The sequence below is a fragment of the Lithobates pipiens genome, unplaced genomic scaffold (assembly GCF_037356315.1).
Source record: "Lithobates pipiens isolate NorthernLeopardFrog02 unplaced genomic scaffold, aLitPip1_a1.2 Scaffold_1, whole genome shotgun sequence".
Taxonomy (NCBI): Eukaryota; Metazoa; Chordata; class Amphibia; order Anura; family Ranidae; genus Lithobates; species Lithobates pipiens.
The window spans coordinates 195,331,669-195,355,114 of record NW_027507685.1 but is presented as its reverse complement, the minus strand read 5'-3'; the positions used below and the strand labels follow the sequence as shown (position 1 = coordinate 195,355,114).

The 23,446-nt window shown below is 38.7% G+C and overlaps 1 protein-coding gene across 1 annotated transcript; it reads right to left on the bottom strand.

The window, feature by feature from the left end:
* Positions 1–8,318: 8,318 nt before the first annotated feature.
* Positions 8,319–19,450, bottom strand: LOC143987637 (olfactory receptor 5AR1-like). Its single transcript, XM_077486532.1, has 2 exons — positions 19,329–19,450; positions 8,319–9,263 (listed from the first exon to the last, which is right to left on the bottom strand). The coding sequence occupies exon 2, from the start codon at positions 9,258–9,260 to the stop codon at positions 8,319–8,321; it is 942 nt and encodes a 313-aa protein (XP_077342658.1). The 5' UTR covers positions 9,261–9,263; positions 19,329–19,450.
* Positions 19,451–23,446: the final 3,996 nt, after the last annotated feature.

Sequence of the window (23,446 nt, the reverse complement as noted above, 5' to 3'; positions counted from 1 at the left end):
TCTTCCTGACCTAAACTAACTCTTCTTTCTTTTTTATGTTTTTAATTATATACATACAGAATTTTTTCTTGGTAAAAAACATGACCCCTTGGCCAAAATGGCCCTCAAGCAACAGTTGTCAATATTAATACTATATTACACATTACAGGGAGTCTAGCTATTGGGCGATAGGCACCAGGCTGACTCACCATATATGGTTATTTGTGACTGTTTATGGAATGTAACTGCAAATGTTGTTCAATGTGATGTTTGTTTATATGACAATAAAAACTTTTTCAACCCTAAATAAATATAATCTTTTAAAGTGCAGCAAACTTCACTTTTAAAGTGCTAAAAACCAAAATGTATAAAACGTGCTTCATGTGCATCACACAAGCATACAAATAAAGTCTCTTCATAGTGAAAGAGTCTTTCTCCAAAGTCCTGGTATCTCCAATGTTTAATCAAAGTACAACGGTGCTCCAGCATTCATTCTTCAGTGATCATGCTTACCCTAACCGCACATAGACTCACTCCCTGTGATGGACCTCACATACTACAAAGTTAAATTGTGCTTTAGAATTCAGGGGAATGTAATACCATATGATCCAGATTACATTTATTACTCCATCATCATCATCATCTCAGTATCTTAGATACTGTATATGTGGACTTATTCCATAGATTGATTCACTGTACAGTAGTCAGAATGCAGTAAGACAATATTGGTGACCATAAAGCAGTTCCCACTGACCGGCCCCCTAGCCCCCCCCCCATTTTACTTACCTGAGCCCGTTCATTTCCTTTGCGGAGATGCGCTCTTCCTCTCTGCCGTTGTCTCGGCTCTTGATTGAAAAGATTGATAGCAGTGCATCCATGGGCTCCCGCTGCTGTGAATAAAATCCAATGACGCGGGCGCTGGGGGCGGGGCCAAGTCCTGCATTCTGTGTGAATGTATACAGATGCAGGACTCGGGAGCATGCCCGCACAGGTGTCCACCTTAGGAGAGCCTTCTCAATGTGGGGAGGCATCGGGGGAACCCCAGAAGAGGAGAATTGGGAATTCAGTAGAACAAGAGATTTCAATGACTCTCCAAAATAAAAGATCCAATTTAAACAACAGGTCAAAAAGGGTTAGATGAATCCAAAAATAATACAGGATCACAAAACATGGTCTAGTAATTGTTTTGTAATATGACAATTATACCCTGTTGCACAACTAAGTCCTACCAATTTAGGTTTGATAAAAAAATGAAATCTTATTTAACCACTTAAGGACCGCCGCATGGCAATGTACGTCGGCACAATGGCACCGACAGGCACAACCACGTACATGTACGTGCTTGCCTTCCAGTGGGTGGGGGGTCCGATTGGACCCCCTCCCGCTGGCTGCGGCATTCCATTTAGCTTCAGGAGCGATCCGGGATGAGGGGATGGCCGTTGGTTTCTGGCCATCCCCTCTCGATCGCTCCTGGCGAATGAGAAGCTTCCCCCGCCTGTGTAGTGTAAACACAGGCAGGGAGGAAGTGATGTCATTCTCCTCGGGGCGGTCTTTTTGACCGGACTGCGAGGAGAACACAATAGTAAGTGCACCAACACTACACTGACATGTAGGTACACATAGGCACACAAATCCCCCCCGCCCCCCACCAGTCACAGTGTCACTGATTGTAGTGATCATTTATTTACTGATCACTGCATTTAGTGTCAGTTGTGACAGTAAAAACTGTCAGGGCAGTTAGTGTTAGGTCCAGGGTAGCCCCCTACCCCCCCAATAAAGGTTTAACCCCCTGATTGCCCCTAGAGTTAACCCTTTCACCCCCTTTTGCCAGTGTCACTAAGCGATAGTTTTTCTGATCGCTGCATTAGTGTCACTGGTGCCGCTAGGTAGCTAGTTATTTTTTTAGGTTCACCGCCAGGTTTTTATAGCGCTAGGTACCCCCATATACTCCCCAATAACGGTTTTAACTCCCTGATTGCCCCTAGTTAACCCTTTCACCCCCTTTTGCCAGTGTCACTAAGCGATCGTTTTTCTGATCGCTGCATTAGTGTCACTGGTACCGCTAGGTAGCTAGTAATTTTTTTAGGTTCACCGCCAGGTTTTTATAGCGCTAGGTACCCCCATATACTACCCAATAATGGTTTTAACCCCCTGATTGCCCCTAGTTAACCTTTTCACCAGCGATCACCGTATAAGTGCCACTGGTGACGCTGGTTAGCCAGTTAGTTATTTAGGTTCCCCGTCAGGTTTTTATATAGCGTCAGGGACCCCCATATACTACCTAATAAAGATTTGAACCCCCTGATTGCATCTAGTTAACCCTTTCACCAGTGATCACCGTATAAGTGTTACGGGTGACTCTGGTTAGTTAGTTTGCTTTTTATAGCATCAGGGCACCCACCATTTATTACCCAATAAAGGTTTAACCCCCTGATCACCCGGCGGGTGATATCAATTAGGTTTTAGGGTCAGGGTTTGCGTCGCCCCAGGCAGCGCTAGGTTAGTGCCATTACCGCTAACACCCACGCACAAAGCATACACCTCCCGTAGTGGTATAGTATCTGAACAGATCAATATCTTATCTGATCAGATCTATACTAGCGTCCCCAGTCGTTTAGGGTTCCAAAAAAACGCATTGTTAGCGGGATCAGCCCAGATACCTGCTAGCACCTGCGTTTTGCCCCTCCGCCCAGCCAACCCAAGTGCAGTATTGATCGATCACTGTCACTTACAAAAAACTAAACACATAACTGCAGAGTTCGCAGAGTCAGGCCTGATCCCTGCGATCGCTAACAGTTTTTTTGGTAGCGATTTATATTTAAATCCGGAAGGCAGTGCTTGGTTTTCGGGGTCCTGAATGTGGCTAGGCTCCCAAAAAGTCCCCCACATGTGGTATCCCCGTACTCATGAGAAGCAGCAGAATTTATTTTGGGGTGTAATTTCACTTATGCCCATAGCATGTGTGAGCAATATATCATTTAGTGACAACTTTGTGCAAAAAAAAATTTTTTTTTAATATTTCTGCAACTTGTGGCAAAATATAAAATATTTCATGGACTCAACATGCCTCTCAGTAAATAGCTTGGGGTGTCTACTTTCCAAAATGGGGTCATTTGGGGGGGGGGGGGGGTTTGTGCTATTTTGCCATTTTATGGCCTTCGAAACTGTGATAGGTAGTGAGGAGTGAAATCAAAAATTTGCACCCTTAGCCCTTGTACACACGATCGGAGATTCCGACAACCAAATCCGTCGGATTTTGTCCGAAACTGTTGTATACACATGATCAGACAAAGTTGTCGGAAAAAAAGATCGTTCAGAATGTAATGACGTTATTTCGTTACGACGGGACTATGTTCAGGCTAGTAGCCAATAGCTTTGATGTAGGAATTTGATCTGAGCCTGGGTGGCACTTTGTCCGATCAGAATTCTCTACACATGATCGGAGTATGTCCGATCGGACCAGTTTGTCGGAAAATATTTCCAACAAGTTGAAAAATTGGGTCCGACAGATATTCCGATGGAAACAGTCTGATGCATACTACACACAGTCGGATTATCCGAAAAAACGATCCGATAGGACACATTCCGTCGGAATCTCCGACCGTGTGCACAAGGGCTTAGAAATCCTGACAAGGCAGTGATTGGTTTTCGGGGTCCTGTACGCAGCTAGACTCCCAAAAAGTCCCACATGTGTGGTATCCCTGTACTCAGGAGAAGCAGCAGAATATATTTTGGGGTGCAATTCCACATATAACTATGGCATGTGTGAGCAATATATCATTTAGTGACAACTTTTTGTAAACTTTTTTTTTTGTGTCATTATTCAATCACTTGGGACAAAAAAAAATATTCAATGGGCTCAACATGCCCCTCAGCAATTTCCTTGGGGTGTCTACTTTCCAAAATGGGGTCATTTGGGGTGGGGGGGGGGGTTGTACTGCCCTGACATTTTAGCACCTCAAGAAATGAGATAGGAAGTCATAAATTAAAAGCTGTGTAAATTCCAGAAAATGTACTCTAGTTTGTAGACGCTATAACTTTTGTGCAAACCAATAAATATACGCTTATTGACATTTTTTTTACTAAAGACATGTGGCTGAATACATTTTGGCCTAAATGTATGAATAAAATTTAGTTCATTCGATTTTTCTTATAACAAAAAGTAAAAAATATCTTTTTTTTTTTAATTTTCAGTCTTTTTCCTTTTATAGCGTAAAAAATAAATATTCCAGAGGCAATCAAATACCATAAAAAGAAAGCTCTATTTGTGGGAAGAAAAGGACGCAAATTTCGTTTGGGTACAACATTGCATGACCGCGCAATTACCAATTAAAGCAGTGCAGTGTGAAATTGTAAAAATTGCTCTGGTCCTTAGGCTGACAATTGGTCCGGGGCTGAAGTGGTTAAAGAGACACCATCACTTACCCAATCAGGCCTTCTTCTCCTTTAATAGGGTATGCTCACTTATCCATGCTACACAAAGGCCTCCCCACTTTCGAAATCCACTCTTAGTAAACGCTGGTGTTGGGGCTTATCTGGATGGATGATATTTCTGCCCCCTATCTAGTAATGGGCAAATTGGGTTTGATCCAAGAAGGGTTTGGCTAACCTTGTTCAAAGTTTAGTGAATCCAAACTTAGAGGTGGAGTTATGTCTATAGGGTGTGGATCTTGTTGATTCATTTTTAGGGCTATTGGTAAAATACTGTCAAAAAAGGCATGGTAAGCAGGGCACTACAACTGGGGAATGTGCAAAAAAAAAATCAAAAAATATGCAGTGCGGAAAATGGAGAATCTTGCTTTGAGGGCAGCAGTGAAAATGTCCAAATCTAACTCGTACCCTAAGCTCCTTAGAGCTTTAACTGGTAAAAGGTGAAAAGTTGGATTCAAAATATGTATCTTAAGAAATATTACAATATTGCATCTTTTTTTTTAAATGCATATTAAAAGTTAATTTGTTAAATGAAAGTCACTGTAATATCACCCATAAATTGGAACACTGGGAACAGAATTGTTTGCACATTTTTAGGTGTGAATAAATTCCTCAGTTGGCTCACATCACAGTTCCTAACCTCCGTAATTTCTTTTCTGCTGGATAGTACAATTCTGTCACTGTTCTTTCAATACTCTCTCGATATGAGAGCTGTGGGTCCCACAAACTGCAGGACTAGTGTTGTTTTTCCTCCCCTTAGCCATTCAAAGAATGCCAAGTAATGCGTGAATGGTTCACAGAATACATTGTATTCTGTACGTGACCAAGGAGGAGGGAGTGGTGAAAAAAAAATTCTCACACCTTCTCCTACCATTTGTTTAAAAACTTTGATCTTTTGATTTGATGCATTTGATGGTGTTAAACACACATATATTTCTGAGACCAATGGAACAATATACAGGTTTTCTGGAATATGTTTGGCACATTATTACCCCTTCTATTGTGTGTTTGTGAGCACATTTATTGACAATATAGTTTAAAGTAGATTCACCTAAAAAGACCTAGCTCCAACATCCTATACTGAATAACCATGGAAGAAAATGAAGTGCCCCCCAAAAAAGAGTACACATGGTACTTAAAGGGCAACTATATATATATATAATGATTGAAGAATATAAGTATGTATAGAAAAATACTAAAATCAAAAGATAGGTGCATACATCACCATATATAGCATAAATAAAAGCATGAATACAGTTGATACAACTGAAGTTGTTGATCTCCAGTTGTCTCACCCGACCCGTGTTTCAGGATCTCAATATTAATCCCTTCATCAGGGTATTTATTTCAGGAGATATCAAGACAAATGACAATCTATAATAGAACATAACATACATTTTATACTCAAATTTCTGTTATGTTCTATTATAGATTGTCATTTGTTTTGATATCTCCTGAAATAAATGACCCTGATGAAGGGATTAATATTGAGATTCTGAAACACGTTGGGAAAGACAACAGGAGATCAACAACTTTATTGACAATATAAGTTTTAATGTATTAAAATTATTTTTGGGTCTAAATTTTTGTTTAAGATCTAACACTCTAAATCTAGCAAAGTGGTTTGAGTTGTTTTATTCGTCATTTATGATACCATTTTTCTGTTTAGATTGTTAATATTATGTTAAAGAATGACCTTAAGAACAAACTCAACAAGTTTTAGCCTTGGTTCACACTATGAACTGCATGTGAATTACGCAGGAATCGCATGGCATTTCTATGAAATTCACATGTGATTCAGTGCAATGTGATTTGAGCCCATTCAATTTGAATGGGCTCAAATCTCACGCATTGCACCAAAGATGTGCATGCACCTTTTTTGGAGCCGCACTCCAAATGGATTGCATGGTCGTCTTGTAGACATGTGCATTAGTTTTCATCTGAATGCATTTTTGTCCAAAATTCAGATATTTTCGTTATCGTTTTAACAAACGATAATGAACGTGCAGAATCCGAAAACCAAAAGATCCGACATAAACAAATGCTTTATTTTCATTTTTTCGTTGCGACAACAGTTCGATATAGATAGGAGTTTCGACATGACACTGACAATAGCGATCTGTGTCCATCGAACCTGTGGTCGAATGTGCCTAACCTTAGCTCAATTAGTTCAAGATTATTCTACATAGAGAGAAAAGATTCGACATTGAGAGAAAAGATTCAACATTATAGGGACAATAGCAAATAAAAGGTCGAATATGCCTAACCTAACTCTATTAGCCCAAGATTATTTGACATAGAGAGAAAAGATTCAACATGAAGATTCAACGAAGCGGTCGCCGTGAGCAGACATTTATGGTCAAATGCTCCGCCCATAGGCTATAGAAGAATTCTAATGTTGGTTGACTAGTAATAATAATTAATAAATATAATTATTACTAGTGTCATACAACATTAGAATTCTATTATAGCTTGTAGTCAGGACATTCGACCGGAAATGTATGATTGCGGCGTCGTACAGTTTAGCTGCTCCGTCAAATCTTCTTAGAACATTCGACAAACACCATAAGCCTTCAATGACAGATTTAACCTTAATTATTTCAGATTTTCAGATAAATGCATTTTTTAATGAAACAAAATCATTAAAAACGAATTTCGGGAGTAACTAAATAAATTTATTTTTGGGACGAAAACAAAATTCCGAAACAAAATATTCCAATGTGCTCATGTCTATTGTTTTGTACCATGCAATCCAGTGCACGCAAATGCATTGCAGGCAATGCATGCACATGCATTTGGGGTGTTATTCATTTTGTATTGACAACCGCAGCAGATCACAAGGGAAATGCGATTGGAGTGTCGTGCGGGAAATGCGCATGGATCACAGCTTTTTGAGCACCGCAGAAGTGTGAACCTAGGCTTAATCTATCAATTAGGTATCATTTTATTTTTATTATCATATTATTTTGAATATCTTTTTTGTCTCTAAAATAAAGGTACTAGATATTTATGTAAGGAAAAGATTATTTACACATTTGTCTAAATAATTATTAAGGATCTCTTTAGACCTTCTTGTCATAACGTTGGTTCAGGGAGCCTTATATTAGTGACTTTGTTTTCAGCAAAGTAAGTATTTTTAGGGTTCATACATGATGATGATACAAGTGTAATTTCAGAGCATTCTTTCAGCTTTGATAAAGATAAAAAAATGTTTGCCTCAATGTTTATGAAGCAGCTGTTCATGTGTGTACACACAAAAACTTACTGGTGTGCCAGCATTGCTTTGTATCAAAGACACTGACACAGACAAGACACAAAATTGACACTGCAATTTTTTTTTTTTTTGGCTCCTGGCTGCATTGAACTGATAATGCAACTCACAAGGCATTATCTGTCTTCTTTGATTGGCTCAGGCTTTGCTCAGCTGTCAGAAAAGCTTTGAAAATGTGTCTATGAAGGTTATTAGACAATGGCTAGTATTAACAAACATTTTGTTTTTTTTAAGTGACATATTAGGTGGATAACAAAATTACAATTGAAGTACCCTGTGAACAAAACAGATTTATACTTATCTGTCTATTAGCTTGTTTTCTGAAACTTCACTTTGGGGCAGAGCTTCCGAAACTAATCAAATCCCACACTTCTTGATCTATGGAATACTTTAGCATATTTCCCATTGGCCGCTGTGGTTCCTTCGGCTGATCCCTACTTCCCTGTCTTGTACTGCAGATTGTAATACATCGCTACTCACATATTAGTAGTTGAGAGGTGCAACCAGACATAAAATAATTTAGATTTGACTTGTGATCTATCCTTCGATGCAACATTTTCAGAGTTTGATCATACTTACTCATAAGTAATTAGGTTTTGTTAAATATTTGATTCGGCTCTTTTACCTATTACCAGTACTATAGCTTTAGCTTAATAACCATAAATCTTCTGATAAAAGATGCTTTAACATCTTTATTTCTCAAGCTATAAATCAGGGGGTTCAGCAGAGGCATGGCGGCTGTATTAAAGAGAGAGATTAGTTTATTAGAGTCTAAGTTTATTAATGTATGGGGTCTCATGTACTGTATAGCAAGAGTTGTGTATAGTAACATGAAGACTGTGAGGTGTGAAGAACAAGTGTAGAAGGCTTTATGCCTGCCAGTGGAGGAATTGATCTTCAAAATAGAAACAATAATGAAGAAGTAGGAAATGACTGTGAGAAGAAATGGAGAAAAAGCCGAAACTAAAACTCCTAGGGTAAGGATATAAAGATCTAAGAAGGTTGTATCACTGCAAGTCAACTTCATCACTGGCATGATGTCACAGAAAAAGTGGTCGATGATGTTTGATCTATAGCAAGTTAACTTGAACAATTCCAAAACAAGTGGGACACTTTCTAAGGCACCCAAAATCCAACATGACATTGCTAATAGGGTACAAATTGGAGAAGTCATGATCATGCTGTAGTATAGTGGCTTGCATATGGCTACATAACGATCATAGCCCATGGTGGCTAATATAAGCAACTCAGCACATGTTAGGGATAAAAATATAAAGATCTGTAATAAACAACCAGAAACAGAAATAGTGTTGTCTCCTGATATAGCACTGATGACGATATTATGTAGATTATTGGTTGAGCAACAGATGTCTAATATGGACAAATTACACAGAAAGAAGTACATTGGAGTGTGAAGTTGCTGATCCTGACAAACGAGTAGAAGAATTGTCATGTTACTACCAATGGTGACAAGGTAAATGCACAGAACCATAAAGGATATTACAGGCTGTAAACCATGATGGTCTGAGAATCCATTTACAATGAAATATGTTGTGATACTGAAATTTGTCTGGTCCATAAGCTAGAATAAAATGTGAAAACAAGCATAAACACCCTATGCATGAAATACTATTGAGTAAGCAACAAATAATGAAACAGTTTCTGCTAATTTTTATAATGATAATGGGTGGAAACTATATTTTACTTTGCTATTTGGTATCTATAATGATCTAGGCACAGTAAGCTGGTTTATGCAGCACATCTACTGCTCTTCAGAAAACACATTTAGGGCCATCCAGTGGTGTAATAATCACCAATAACATTTGTGTTTTTTACCACTTTGCTTTATGGGATGTTACTCCTATGCTCTGTACACACAGTCGGAAATTCCGACGGAAACAGGCCGATCAGATTATGTTGTCGGAAAATCCGATCGTGTGTGGGCTCTATCAGGCTTTTTTCGTCGGAAATTCAGACGGAAAAAGTTTGAGAGCTGGATCTAAAATTTTCCAACAACAAAATCCGATCAGACTTTTTCCGATCATTTGTAGAGAATTCCGACTGACACGCATGCTCATAATAAATTACGAGACGAAAGCTATTGGCTACTGGCCTCTATGTAGTCCCGTTGTATGCAACGAGCATTACCGTGTTCAGAACGATCCGATTTTCTGACAACTTTGTCCGACCCTGTGTATGCAACACAAGTTTCGGCCAAAACCTGTCGAAAAAAATCAGACGGATTTTGTGGTCGGAATTCCCAACTGTGTGTACAGGGCATTACAGTTTTCCTCTATTCCCACTATAAGGGTTAAAGTGTTACTAAACCCACAACAGTAAAATCTGTCTGTATATGCAGTAAAGCTTTCTTGTTATACTCACTGTGGAACCTAAACTGTTAATTCTCTGCATTGTGTAAAAGGGCTGTTTGATCCTGTATTCTGTGATCCTCCCCTTCTTCCACTGTCCCCAATCCATCTCCTAATAGAACAGAGCCTTTGGAGTCACTTTGCACATGCTCAGTTTGGTGTTTATTGCTAGAGGTTTTTTTTTCTTGAGCGGGTACATGTGATCAGCACAGGGTGAATCAGCACTGTCCAGACAGAGGGTCAGGGGCCCTGCAGCCTCATAGGACAGTCAGAGTAGAATAAAAACTCGTCCTATAGGCTTTAAACAGACACTGATAGAAGTCACAAGACTGATATATACTGCTGATGAGAAAACAGTTTATATTTACCAAAATAATTGCATTTCCATGTGCTGTGTACTGTGGGAGACCAGCTATAGTGAATGCAGGGTCCTGGGTTTAGTAACACTTTAGTTGCTCATTTTGGCTAGGGCATGATAAATAAGGCGATATACCTCCCTTATTCCTGGTATCTGTGAAATTGGCCCACAAAAGTGTCTTTCTTTTGCTACCTGACTGGTCCCAGCTTCCTGACATCATTCTGTATAATACAGGACCAGCAGTTCTGCATTGTATGTAAGGACCACCCTCAACCATGAAATAACAGACAGCAGAGGAAAGTTCAGCCTCTGCTGAGAGGGAGAGCAAGGGATTTTATTAATATTCATCACCCCCCTAAACTAAGGGGATGACTGGGATTACCAAATTTGACTAAATATTATAAAGTCACTCAATTGACCCAGTTGATTCACTTTCACACGCAGCAGTCCTGCCCCCTCTGGATGAATATTAAATCATCTCATTGCCCAACTAGAGAAATCAGCCATCTGATGTGGCTGAGAGCCAAGTACAGGCCAACTATGATGTGCCCCACCCTGTCATTTTCATTAAATTTATAGGATAGACTGACAACAACATATGGTTTCAAGTCTTCTCATGCCCCTATGGCCCCACTATTAGGAAATCCTGCCTTGACGCTGGGTCTCCATACTCAAGGTTTTACCTGGTGGACTAATAAGGGTTTATTACATATTGCAGATTTCTGTGACCACAGAGGTGTCCTGTCGAAACTATTCCTGCAAGAAAAATATCAGCTTCCAAATTCAGAACTTTTTCATTATACTCAGAGTGCACTATTTTGCATAGGACCTCAGGCTTTACCTCTTCCACAGCGATGGAATACCTATGCATGAACTTTTACAAACACACTGGTCACATTTTCAAGATTTACATGTTGAATACTGCCTCCACTAAGGAGTTTTATATGAACAAATGGGAAAATTATATAAATTACACTTGAGAAGTGAAAGATTGGTGTAAGTTGGTACAATATGCCTCTAAATCGCTTATCAACACCTCCTTGATTAAAGAAAATTATAAAATATTATTAGGATGGTACATAGTGCCAATAAGAGTGGTGTCTTGTGTCCCGGGGGCCTCCCCGCTGTGCTTTAGAGACTGTGGAACAGAGGGCATGATGTTTTTTTGGCGCCTGGTGGAGGGAACTCTGGGATACAAAAGATGGCTTGTAGCATTCATTTTTCTGACAGAATTCCCATTGCCAGATCATGGAAATCTCCTACGAGCCAGTTCAGCTTAGTTAAGTCTAAACCGTCCTGGATCATGGTGAATTATTATTATTATTATTATACAGGATTTATATAGCACCAACAGTTTGCTCAGCGCTTTACAATGTAGGGAGACACCACACCAACAGTACAATTAAAAACAAGAGGGTTAGAGGAGCTCTGCTCCTGCAAGCTTACAATCTAAGCCCTTGTACACACGGTCGGACATTCCGACGGAAAATGTCTGATTGGACCGTATTGTCGGATAATCCGACTGTGTGTGGGCTCCATCGGACTGTTTCCATCGGAATATCCGACTGACAAAGTTTTAGAGTTGAGCTATAAAACTTTCTGACAACATGATCCGATCGGACTTTGTCTGATTGTGTGTAGAGAATTCCGATCGGACAAAGTGCCACGCATGCTCAGATCAAATTCCTAGACCAAAGCTATTGGCTACTAGCCTGAACGTAGTCCCGTCCTAACGAAATAACGTCATCACGTTATGTACGATCGGATTTTCCGACAACTTTGTCCGACTGTGTGTATGCAACATCAGTTTCAGACAAAATCCATCGGACAAAATGCAACGGATTTTGTTGTCGGAATGTCCGACCGTGTGTACAAGGGCTTAGAGGGAAAAACAAAAAGGTTGGGACTGTGAGGATAGATCTTCTTAAAGATATGAGTTTTCAGGGATCGCATTAAAGTGGACAGAGTAGGAGATAACCGGACAGATTGGGGTAGTAAGTTCCAGAGGTTGGGAGCGGCTCTGGAGAAGACCTGGGGACAAGCATGGGAGCAGGAGACAAGAGAGCCTGAGAGCAGAAGGTCTTGGGAGCAGCAAAGAAGATGGTTTGGGTGATATAATGAGAAAGTAGGGAGTTAAAAGTAGACAAGTGAATGAATGTCTTTTGGTGGTCCTAAAAGCTAAAATTGCCTTTTTTAACAAAATCTGGGACCCATGGATTAAATATCTCTCGGATGCTTCATAGGACATTTATATTACTTTTGTTTTTACAGGCTAGAGTGCACACCTGCCTTTGTATTGTTCTTCTACATTCCTGCTTTTCCTTCCTTTTTTCCTACTCTTTTTTTTTTCTTTCTCTCTTCTTGTTTTCTAAGGCCACATGGCCAAGTGAAGTATCATATGGTACATTATGCACCCACTTCTGTACACTGGGGAAGTGCTGTGTAGACATGTGCAGTTCGTTTTGTTCCCAAATCGAAATTCGGACAAATTTTCATTATTCAGACATTCGGATGCATCCGAATTACCGGATTACAATGCTAACGAATTCAAACGAAATTCGAATCAAATTTGAAAAATTACATTTTACGACCCGAATTTGGGGCCACGTATCTCGGGGCCACTTGCAGCTAGAAACCCCAAATTTGCACTACAATATCTCCAAATTTGTGGTTTCTAGCACCAAGTGACCCCGAGATACATGGCCCTAAATTTGGGTCGCAAAATATTTCCGGTTTAAATAGTTTCAAATGCGGTTGAAATAATTTCGAATCATGTTGAAATCATTTCGAATCCGGTAGAAATATTTTCGAATTTGGTTGAAATAACCCCAATTAGTGATTTTGTAGCGCTAGTTCTACTCTGTTTGAATACCAAATTTGGGGTTCCTAGTTACAAGTGGCCCCGAGATACGTGGCCCCAAAGTCGGGTCGCAAAAGCTCATTCTCTTCTGCAGAAAAGTACTTGACATATTGTCCATATCTCGGGGTCACTTGGTGCTAGGAACCCCACAACTTGTGGCAGGTGACGTGGCAAGTGGACAATCCACAACTTAATAAGATGTGTGTGTTTTTTTGCACTGGTACACTGCAAGTATGAGAAGTTGATGTAACAGATGTATATAAGTAAGTAACTAACCATCTTCCAAAATTTCTAATTCAAATAGAAAAGATTAGAACAAAAATATAATTTAATAGAATAAAATAGAAAGAATATGCAACCATCTTCTGAAATTCAAATTTCAAATAAAATAAATTAGAATTTCGAATAGTATGAATTAAAAAATTTTAATTAATTAATTTTAGATTTGGATAGAAAAATTATAATAAAATAGAAAATAGACTAGAAAAATGATAGAACAGAACAGAATATAATATATTATATTTTATTTTGTTCTGTTCTATTGTTTTTCTAGTCTATTCTTTTATATTCTATTAAAAACTTTTCTATTAATATCGAAATCATTATATACTAAATTCGAATTTCGGAAGATGGTGGTTTTATAATAATATATATATAATATATAATATATACATATTTCTTTCCGACATTTAAATTTCGTATAGAATGAATTTGAATTTGAACAGAAAAGATTTGAAAAGAAATAGAGAATAAATTAGAAAAACAATAGAACAGAATAGAATATAGATACTATCTATTTCATTTTTAATTTCTTTTGCAGATTACTATTTGTTACTATTAGACTATTAGCATCTATTTCATTTTTTGCAGATCTCCTGCAGACTATTGGTATCTATTTTGTTTTCTCACCAGATCTCCTGCAGACTATTAGCATCTATTTCTTTTTTTTAGCAGATCTCCTGTAGACTATTAACAGCCATTTCACTTTTTTTGCAGATCTCCTGCAAACTGCTAGAATCAATTTCATTTTTTTTGCAGATTACTATTTATTTCCATCAGATCTCCTGCAGTATATTAACATTTATTTCATTATTTTTTGGAGATCACCTGCAGACTATTAGCATCTATTTCATTTTTCTATTCTCATTTTGCATTAGAGCAGCCATTTCCTTTATTTCTGCAGATCTCCTGCAGACTATTAGCATCTATTTCATTTATGAATGGAGGAACGGTATGAGGAAGAGACAACAAGAAAGACATAACTGCTTATATCTCTATACACAGGGGAATGGCTGCTAATAGTCGGCAGGAGACCAGCAAAAAATAAATAGATGCTTATAGTCTGCAGATCTGATGATAAAATTAAATAGATACTAATAGTCTGCCGGAGATATGCAAAAAAATTATATAAATGCTAATAGTCTGCAGGAGATCTGATGGAAATAAAAAGTAATCTGCAAAAAAAATGAAATAGATGCTAATAGTCTGCAGGAGATCTGCTGAACTAAAGGAAATGGCTGTTCTAGTGCAAAAAAATTTTGAAATAGATGCTAATAGTCTGCAGGAGATCTGCAAAAAAATGAAATAGATGTTAATATACTGCAGGAGATCTGATGGAAATAAATAGTAATCTGCAAAAAAGAAACATGAAATTGATTCTAACAGTCTGCAGGAGATCTGCAAAAAAAGAATTGAAATGGCTGTTAATAGTCTACAGGAGATCTGCTAAAAAAAGAAATAGATGCTAATAGTCTACATGAGATCTGGTGAGAAAACAAAATAGATACTAATAGTCTGCAGGAGATCTGCAAAAAAATGAAATAGATGCTAATAGTCTGCAGGAGATCTGTTGAAAAAACTCAATAGATACTAATAGTCTGCAGGAGATCTACAAAAAATGAAATAGATGCTAATAGTCTGCAGGAGATCTTATTAAAACAAATGGTAATCTGTAGAAAAATGTAAAATGAAATAGATAGTATCTATATTCTATTCTGTTCTATTGTTCTAGTCTATTCTCTATATCTATTCTAATCTTTCTTATTCAAATTCAAATCCATTCTATACGAAATTCGAATGTTGGAAAGATATATATATATATATATATATATATATATATATATATATATATATATATATATATATATAAACAACCATCTTCCGAAATTCGAATTTAGTATATAATGATTTCGATTTTAATAGAAAAGATTTTAATAGAATATAAAAGAATAAACTAGAAAAACAATAGAACAGAACAGAATAAAGTATAATATATTCTATTCTGTTCTGTTCTATCGTTTTTCTAGTCTATTTTCTATTTTATTATAATCTTTTCTATCCAAATTTTAAATTAATTAATTAAAAAATTTGAATTCATACTATTCAAAATACTAATTTATTCTATTCAAATTCGAATTTCAGAAGATGGTGGTATATTCTTTCTATTTTGGTCTATTAAATTATATTTTTTTCTATTCTGTTCTAATCTTTTCTATTATAAATTTTGGAAGATGGTTAGTTACTTACTTATATATATCTGTCACATCAACCTTTCATACTTGTCATTGTCCACTTGCCACAAGTTGTGTATTGTATTTGTCCACTTGCCACGTCACCTGCCACAAGTTGTGTATTGTCCACTTGCCACGTCGCCTGCCACAAGTTGTGTATTGTCCACTTGCCACGACACCTGCCACGAGTGCCACGTGACCTGCCACGAGTGCCACATGGCTGGCCACGAGTGCCACATGACCTGCCATGAGTGCCACATGACCTGCCACATGGCCGGCCACGAGTGCCATGTGACCTGACACGAGTGCCATGTGACCTGACACAAGTGCCATGTGGCCTGCCACGAGTGCCACATGGCCAAGTTGTGGATTGTCCACTTGCCACGTCACCTGCCACCAAGTGACCCCAGATATGGGCAATATGCCAAGTACTTTTCTGCAGCAGAGAATTACATTTTGCGACCTCACTTATAGCTAGAAACCCCAAATTAGGTATGCAAACAGTAGACCTAGCACTACAACATCTCCAAATTTGGGGTTTCTAGCACCAAGTGACCCTGAGATACATGGCCCTAAAGTCGGGTCGCAAAATATTTTCAAATCCAGTTGAAATATTTTCCAATGCAGTTGAAATATTTTCCAATGCAGTTGAAATATTTTCCAATGCAGTTGAAATATTTTCCAATGCAGTTGAAATAATTTCGAATCAAGAGATGTTGTAGTGCTAGTTCTATTGTGTTTGCATACCAAATTTGGGGTTTCTAGCTCTAAGTGACCTTGAGTTACGGGGCCCCAAAGTCGGGTCGCAAAATGTCAAGCACTTTTCTGCAGCAGAGAATGACATTTTGCGACCCGAATTTGGGGCCACGTAGTCGGGTCGCAAAATATTTTTCGAATCCGGTTGAAATAGTTTCCAATGCAGTTGAAATAATTTCGAATCATGTTGAAATCATTTAGAATCCGGTAAAAATATTTTCGAATTTGGTTGAAATATTTTCGAATGCGACCGATTTTTCGAATTCAGTAGAAAACGAAACGAAATCTGAAAACAAATTTAACTAATTTAACTAATATAACTAAACGAAATTAATTAATTAACGAATTAAAACGAAACTAAACTAAACACATTTTTTCCTTTTGCACATGTCTAGTGCTGTGGGATGAGGATGACAAGGATGCTGTTGTCCCCACTGGTCCCCCATTCATAGCGCCCTAGTAGAGGGGATGATTATTGGATGATTATTGGCAATACACCACAGCATCTTCCCCTTATCCCCCCCCCCCCCCTGCAACAAGCTGTTGGGAGGGGAGAGATGAAATGTGATTGAGCAGGAGATGGTATATTTGTTGTGCACAAGTATGGACCGTTATGAGTTTCATACATAGAGTAATTCATATTGACCGTATGATGTTTTGGTTTGCAAAAATTTTTTAGAATCTGATGCACAACTATTGTATCTTAGTTGTAGCCAATGTACCTGTTGAATATTACCTTTTCTACTGAAAAATCTCAATAAAAAACATTAGAAAATAAGATTCATCATCCCCTGGGCAAAGTGAGCAGTTAAACCTTGCAGTGAGCAGGAAGACCTAAAGAAAGACTAAAGGCTTTTCTTCCTATAGAATTACGCTTCAACATCTCTACTCTGCTGGTTTGACAACAGCTCTCACCTATAACAATGTAAATTGAAGGATTAACAGCTGTTGCACTCTTTCTGGCACCAAGGGATTGGATTGTGTTTTTAGAATAGTGTGTTTCCACAAACGTTCTCACCATTCACCCTGTTTTTGGACAGTTAACATGTGTCTTGACGCATTTTATAGTGATTGGATTAATAGGACTGAATCATGTGTGGCTAGAAATGCTAGGGTATGTTTCTGATATTCATTGGAATTGAAGAAGCTACTTGAAAAAGCTTCAAAACCTCTTCACCATTACAGAATCTATGTAATTGGAGGTAACTGACTACTGCTAGCTATACCATGACAATGATAAATGACAACCTCCACAGTACATACACAAGTGGATTGTAAGTAGTAAATATTTAGAGAGAGGGAGAAAATATTAAAGAGAAGGAACAGAATGGCATCTTGAATTCTTTAACCGGTCACCGTAGCTCTTTGTTTTGTGGCTTTACTAGTTCTTTTTGAGCACAGAAGAAAAAAACAGAGGTTTTAAACCTAAATAACACAGCAGTATTTGCAGATGTCTGCTGTGAAAAACGTCTTACCTAAATGTTAAAACATTTTAATTAGGATTCTTGCATTGACTAGCAATATTAAAGTAATACTAAATCCAGGACCCTGCATTCACTATATTTGGTCTCCTACAGTACACAGAACATGGAAATGCAATCGTTTTTGTAAATATAAACTGCTAAATACCTTTTTTCATCAGCACTATATAGAAGTCTTGTGTCTGGTTAAAGGACCCCTGACCCTCTGTCTGGATAGTGCTGATTGGCCCTGTGCTGATCACATGCACCCTCACAAGAAAAAAAACTCTCTAGCAATACGCCCCAAACTGAGCATGTACAGCTTTCCCTCAAGGCTTTGATCTATGGCTTGAGGACAGTGGAATAAGGGGAAGAGCAGAGAAGACAGGATCAAACAGCCTTTTACACAATGCGCAGGATTAACCCCTTAGGTTCCTCAGTGAGTATAACAAGCATTCTTTATTGCATATACAGACTGATTTTAGTGTTGTGGGTTTAGTAACACATTAAGTGCTGGAGAATTTCTTTATTGTGTAATGTTCTCCCCTACCCATGTGCACAATTTCTGTGCTCATTAAACATGTATCTAAATGGCTGCCATTCTTTTCTTTGTTTAGTTTGGTGCAGATGCTCTGGAAGATCTTCATCTGCTTTGAGGAAGTCTGTGCTTCTGGTGTGTTACTGTAGGAAAATAGGTAATGTCCCAACAGGTCCCCCCCAATGTGTCCCAGATTGGGAGTTCAGATAGTTTAAAGTTTAGGGACCATACTTTGTAGAGGTGCTTTGACACAGCAGTGCAACTTCACATGTATTTACAAATGTGTGTTACAAAACTTTTATCTGCTGAGTGCAAAATCACACCTATGCGTTTTCCACTGAATTCAAAATGAATGGTCATGCTTGTTGACAACACATTACATTGCCTTATTTTTACTACCTATTTGCCTATCCACTGTGAATCTTAGGTGAAAGTTGTGAATCTTGTGTGAATAGACCTCTTCAATGTAAAAAAAAACTTTTTTTTTTCCACATAGATTATTTCTATTTTTACTTTTTACCAAGTAAATAATATTCTTTGGGATCATTTTAGGAGGAAAAAAAATGTATTCATACAGGAAAACAAACATTTTTATCAGCCAGGAATTAAAACTCATAGATGATTTATTACAATGTGTAATAATGTTAACAATGTGTACCTAAAGGACTGTAAACCTCTGCCACTAGAAGGAATTTTTTGGTTAAAGAAATACAATTAAAAAAAGTAAAACAAAAAAAAAAACACTTGACTGATAGCTGCAGGTAGTTGAGGATCACTTAGAACAAGTTTTTTTTACCTGTGAAAATAATCAAAACAAAATTGAGTCTTCTGTAAGAAAAATAATGGGTGCGCGTGCTCAGCAAGGAAAATGTGTTCTATATCTGTATGTATTGTATAATGACAGAGCAGTTTCTTCATATCCCGCTAAAAGAAATTCAGCTAGATATAGAATAAATACAGAAAGAATCATCCTGGGAGATTTCCCCAAGAGTTATTAAATCCCTAGATGTGTAAAAGATCTGTTTTATCCGCACAGTAAATGTATTTATTTTTTTATCGCAAAATTGGTTAGAGAGGTCTCCTAGTTTATGTTCCATAAAATTCCCATGCTTGGATACAGGCTGGTTACTTAACCACTTAAGGACCGCCGTATTGCCATTGTACGTCAGCACAATGGCACAGGCAGGCACAATCACGTACATCTACGTGATTGCCTTCCAGCGGGTGGGGGGTCCGATCGGACCCCCTCCCGCTGTTTACGGCGGTCCGATTCGGTCCAGGAGCGCTCCGTGATGAGGGGATGGCCGTTGGTTTTCGGCCACCCCCTCTGGATCGCTCCTGGCCAATGAGAAGCTTCCTCCCCTGTGTATTGTTTACACAGGAAGGAGGAAGTGATGTCATTCTCCTCGGGGCGGTCTTTTTGACCGGACTACGAGGAGAAGAGTAAAAGTAAGTGTGCACCAACACTACACTGACATGTAGGTACACACAGGCACACAAACCCCCCCCGATCCCCCCCCCCCGATCGCCCCCCGATCCCCCCCGCCCCCCCTCCCCCCCCAGTCACAGTGTCACTGATTGCATTGATCATTTCTTTACTGATCAATGCATTCAGTGTCAGTTGTGACAGTAAAAACTGTCAGGACAGTTAGTGTTAGGTCCAGGGTAGCCCCCTATCACCCCCCAATAAAGATTTAACCCCCTGATTGCCCCTAGAGTTAACCCTTTCACCCCCTTTTGCCAGTGTCACTAAGCGATCATTTTTCTGATCGCTGCATGTGTCGCTAGTGTCGCTAGGTAGCTAGTTATTTTTTTAGGTTCACCGCCAGGTTTTTATATCGCTAGGTACCCCGATATACTACCCAATAATGGTTTTAACCCCCAGATTGCCGCTAGTTAACCCTTTCACCCCCTTTTGCCAGTGTCACTAAGCAATCGTTTTTCTGATCGCTGCATTAGTGTCGCTACAGTCGCTAGGTAGCTAGTTATTTTTTTAGGTTCACCGCCAGGTTTTTATAGCGCTAGGTACCCCGATATACTACCCAATAATGGTTTTAACCCCCTGATTGCCGCTAGTTAACCCTTTCACCCCCTTTTGCCAGTGTCACTAAGCAATCATTTTTCTGATCGCTGCATGTGTCGCTAGGTAGCTAGTTATTTTTTTAGGTTCACCGCCAGGTTTTTATATCGCTAGGTACCCCGATATACTACCCAATAATGGTTTTAACCCCCTGATTGCCGCTAGTTAACCCTTTCACCCCCTTTTGCCAGTGTCACTAAGCGATCGTTTTTCTGATCGCTGCATTAGTGTCGCTACAGTCGCTAGGTAGCTAGTTATTTTTTTAGGTTCACCGCCAGGTTTTTATAGCGCTAGGTACCCCGATATACTACCCAATAATGGTTTTAACCCCCTTATTTCCGCTAGTTAACCCTTTCACCCCCTTTTGCCAGTGTCACTAAGCGATAATTTTTCTGAACGCTGCATCAGTGTCGCTAGTGTCGCTAGGTAGCTAGTTATTTTTTTAGGTTCACCGCCAGGTTTTTATAGCGCTAGGTACCCCGATATACTACCCAATAATGGTTTTAACCCCCTGATTGCTGCTAGTTAACCCTTTCACCCCCTTTCACCAGCGATCACAGTATAAGTGTCACTGGTGACGCTGGTTAGCCAGTTAGTTATTTAGGTTCCCCGTCAGGTTTTTATATAGCGCCAGGGACCCCCATATACTACCTAATAAAAATTTGAACCCCCTGATTGCCCCTAGTTAACCCTTTCACCACTGATCACCGTATAAGTGTTACGGGTGACTCTGGTTAGTTTGTTTTTTATAGCATTTTATATTCAAATCCGGAAGGCAGTGCTTGGTTTTCGGGGTCCCGTACGTGGCTAGGCTCCCAAAAAGTCCCCCACATGTGGTATCCCCGTACTCGGGAGAAGCAGCAGAATTTATTTTGGGGTGTAATTTGACTTCTGCCCATAGCATGTGTGAGCAATATATCATTTAGTGACAACTTTGTGCAAAAAAAAAAAAAGTTTGTAATATTCCCGCAACTTTTGGCAAAATATAAAATATTCCATGGACTCAACATGCCTCTCAGTAAATAGCTTGGGGTGTCTACTTTCCAAAATGGGGTCATTTGGGGGGGTTTTGTGCTATTTTGGCATTTTATGGCCTTCGAAACTGTGATAGGTAGTGAGGAGTTAAATCAAAAATTTGCACCCTTAGAAATCCTGAAGGTGGTGATTGGTTTTCGGGGTGCCGTGCGCGACTAGACTCCCAAAAAGTCCCACACATGTGGTATCCCCGTACTCGGGAGAAGCAGCAGAATGTATTTTGGGGTGTCATTTCACATATGCCCATAGCATGTGTGAGCAATATATCATTTAGTGACAACTTGGTGCAAAAAAAAAAAAGTTTGTAATATTCCCGCAACTTGTGGCAAAATATAAAATATTCCATGGACTCAACATGCCTCTCAGTAAATAGCTTGGGGTGTCTACTTTCCAAAATGGGGTCATTTTGGGGGGTTTTGTGCTATTTTGGCATTTTATGGCCTTCGAAACTGTGATAGGTAGTGAGGAGTTAAATCAAAAATTTGCACCCTTAGAAATCCTGAAGGTGGTGATTGGATTTCGGGGTGCCGTGCGCGACTAGACTCCCAAAAAGTCCCACACACGTGGTATCCCCATACTCGGGAGAAGTAGCGGAATATATTTTGGGGTGCAATTCCACATATAACCATGGCATGTGTGAGCAATATATCATTTAGTGACAACTTTTTGTAAAAAAATTTTTTTTTTTTTTTTTTTGTCATTATTCAATCCCTTAGGACAAAAAAAATAAATATTCAATGGGCTCAACATACCCATCAGCAATTTCCTTGGGGTGTCTACTTTCCAAAATGGGGTCATTTGGGGGGGATTTGTACTGCCCTGCCATTTTAGCACCTCAAGAAATGAGATCGGCAGTCATAAATTAAAAGCTGTGTAAATTCCAGAAAATGTACTCTAGTTTGTAGACGCTATAACTTTTGCGCAAACCAAAAAATATACGCTTATTGACATTTTTTTTACTAAAGACATGTGGCTGAATAAATTTTGCCCTCAATGTATGACTAAAATTTAGTTTATTCGATTTTTCTTATAACAAAAAGAAGAAAATATCTTTTTTTTTCAAAATTTTCACTCTTTTTCCATTTATATCGCAAAAAAAAAAAATCGCAGAGGCAATCAAATACCATCAAAAGAAAGCTCTATTTATGGGAAGAAAAGGACGCAAATTTCGTTTGGGTGCAATATTGCATGACCGCGCAATTACCAGTTAAAGCAGCGCAGTGCGAAATTGCAAAAAGACCTCTGGTCCTTAAGGTGTTTATTGGTCCGGAGCTGAAGTGGTTAAAGAGCAACTCCACTTTTTTTGAGAAAAATAACTATCCCCTCTGGGTGATCAATGTACATTGCATGGATTTGAACAAAGTTTGCTGCAGTTTCCTACCTGCTTCTGCTCTAAGGAATTAGCTGTTTGCTTGACCATGTCCTTTGGATACTGATTCTGAATGGGAGGGACTAGTTCATTTTAATTGGCTGATGCACTGTCAGTGTTCTGATGTCAAAAGTTACAGTGTCTGCATCAATTTAGAAGTAACTAACCCTTGGGGAGTATCTCACAAAAGTTATATTTTTGATGCAGGGGATACCTAAAATCTTAGAATGTCCAAGATCTGAGTATCTTAGTGCAGATTTTTTGGAAAATCAGTAAGCCAATTACACAAACAGGAAACAATGTTTGGAAATCATTCTTCCGTTTTTACAGATTAAAATAACAGGCTTGATAGTCAGTAATACTAATGATGTTTCACTGAAAAATCTCTATTTGTGACTAAAAACCAGATACAAAAGAGACTAAAGAAACT

Bases quoted from the DNA above. Each gene is read 5' to 3' on its own strand.
- LOC143987637 (XM_077486532.1), bottom strand. From the start codon at position 9,260: ATGGACCAGACAAATTTCAGTATCACAACATATTTCATTGTAAATGGA.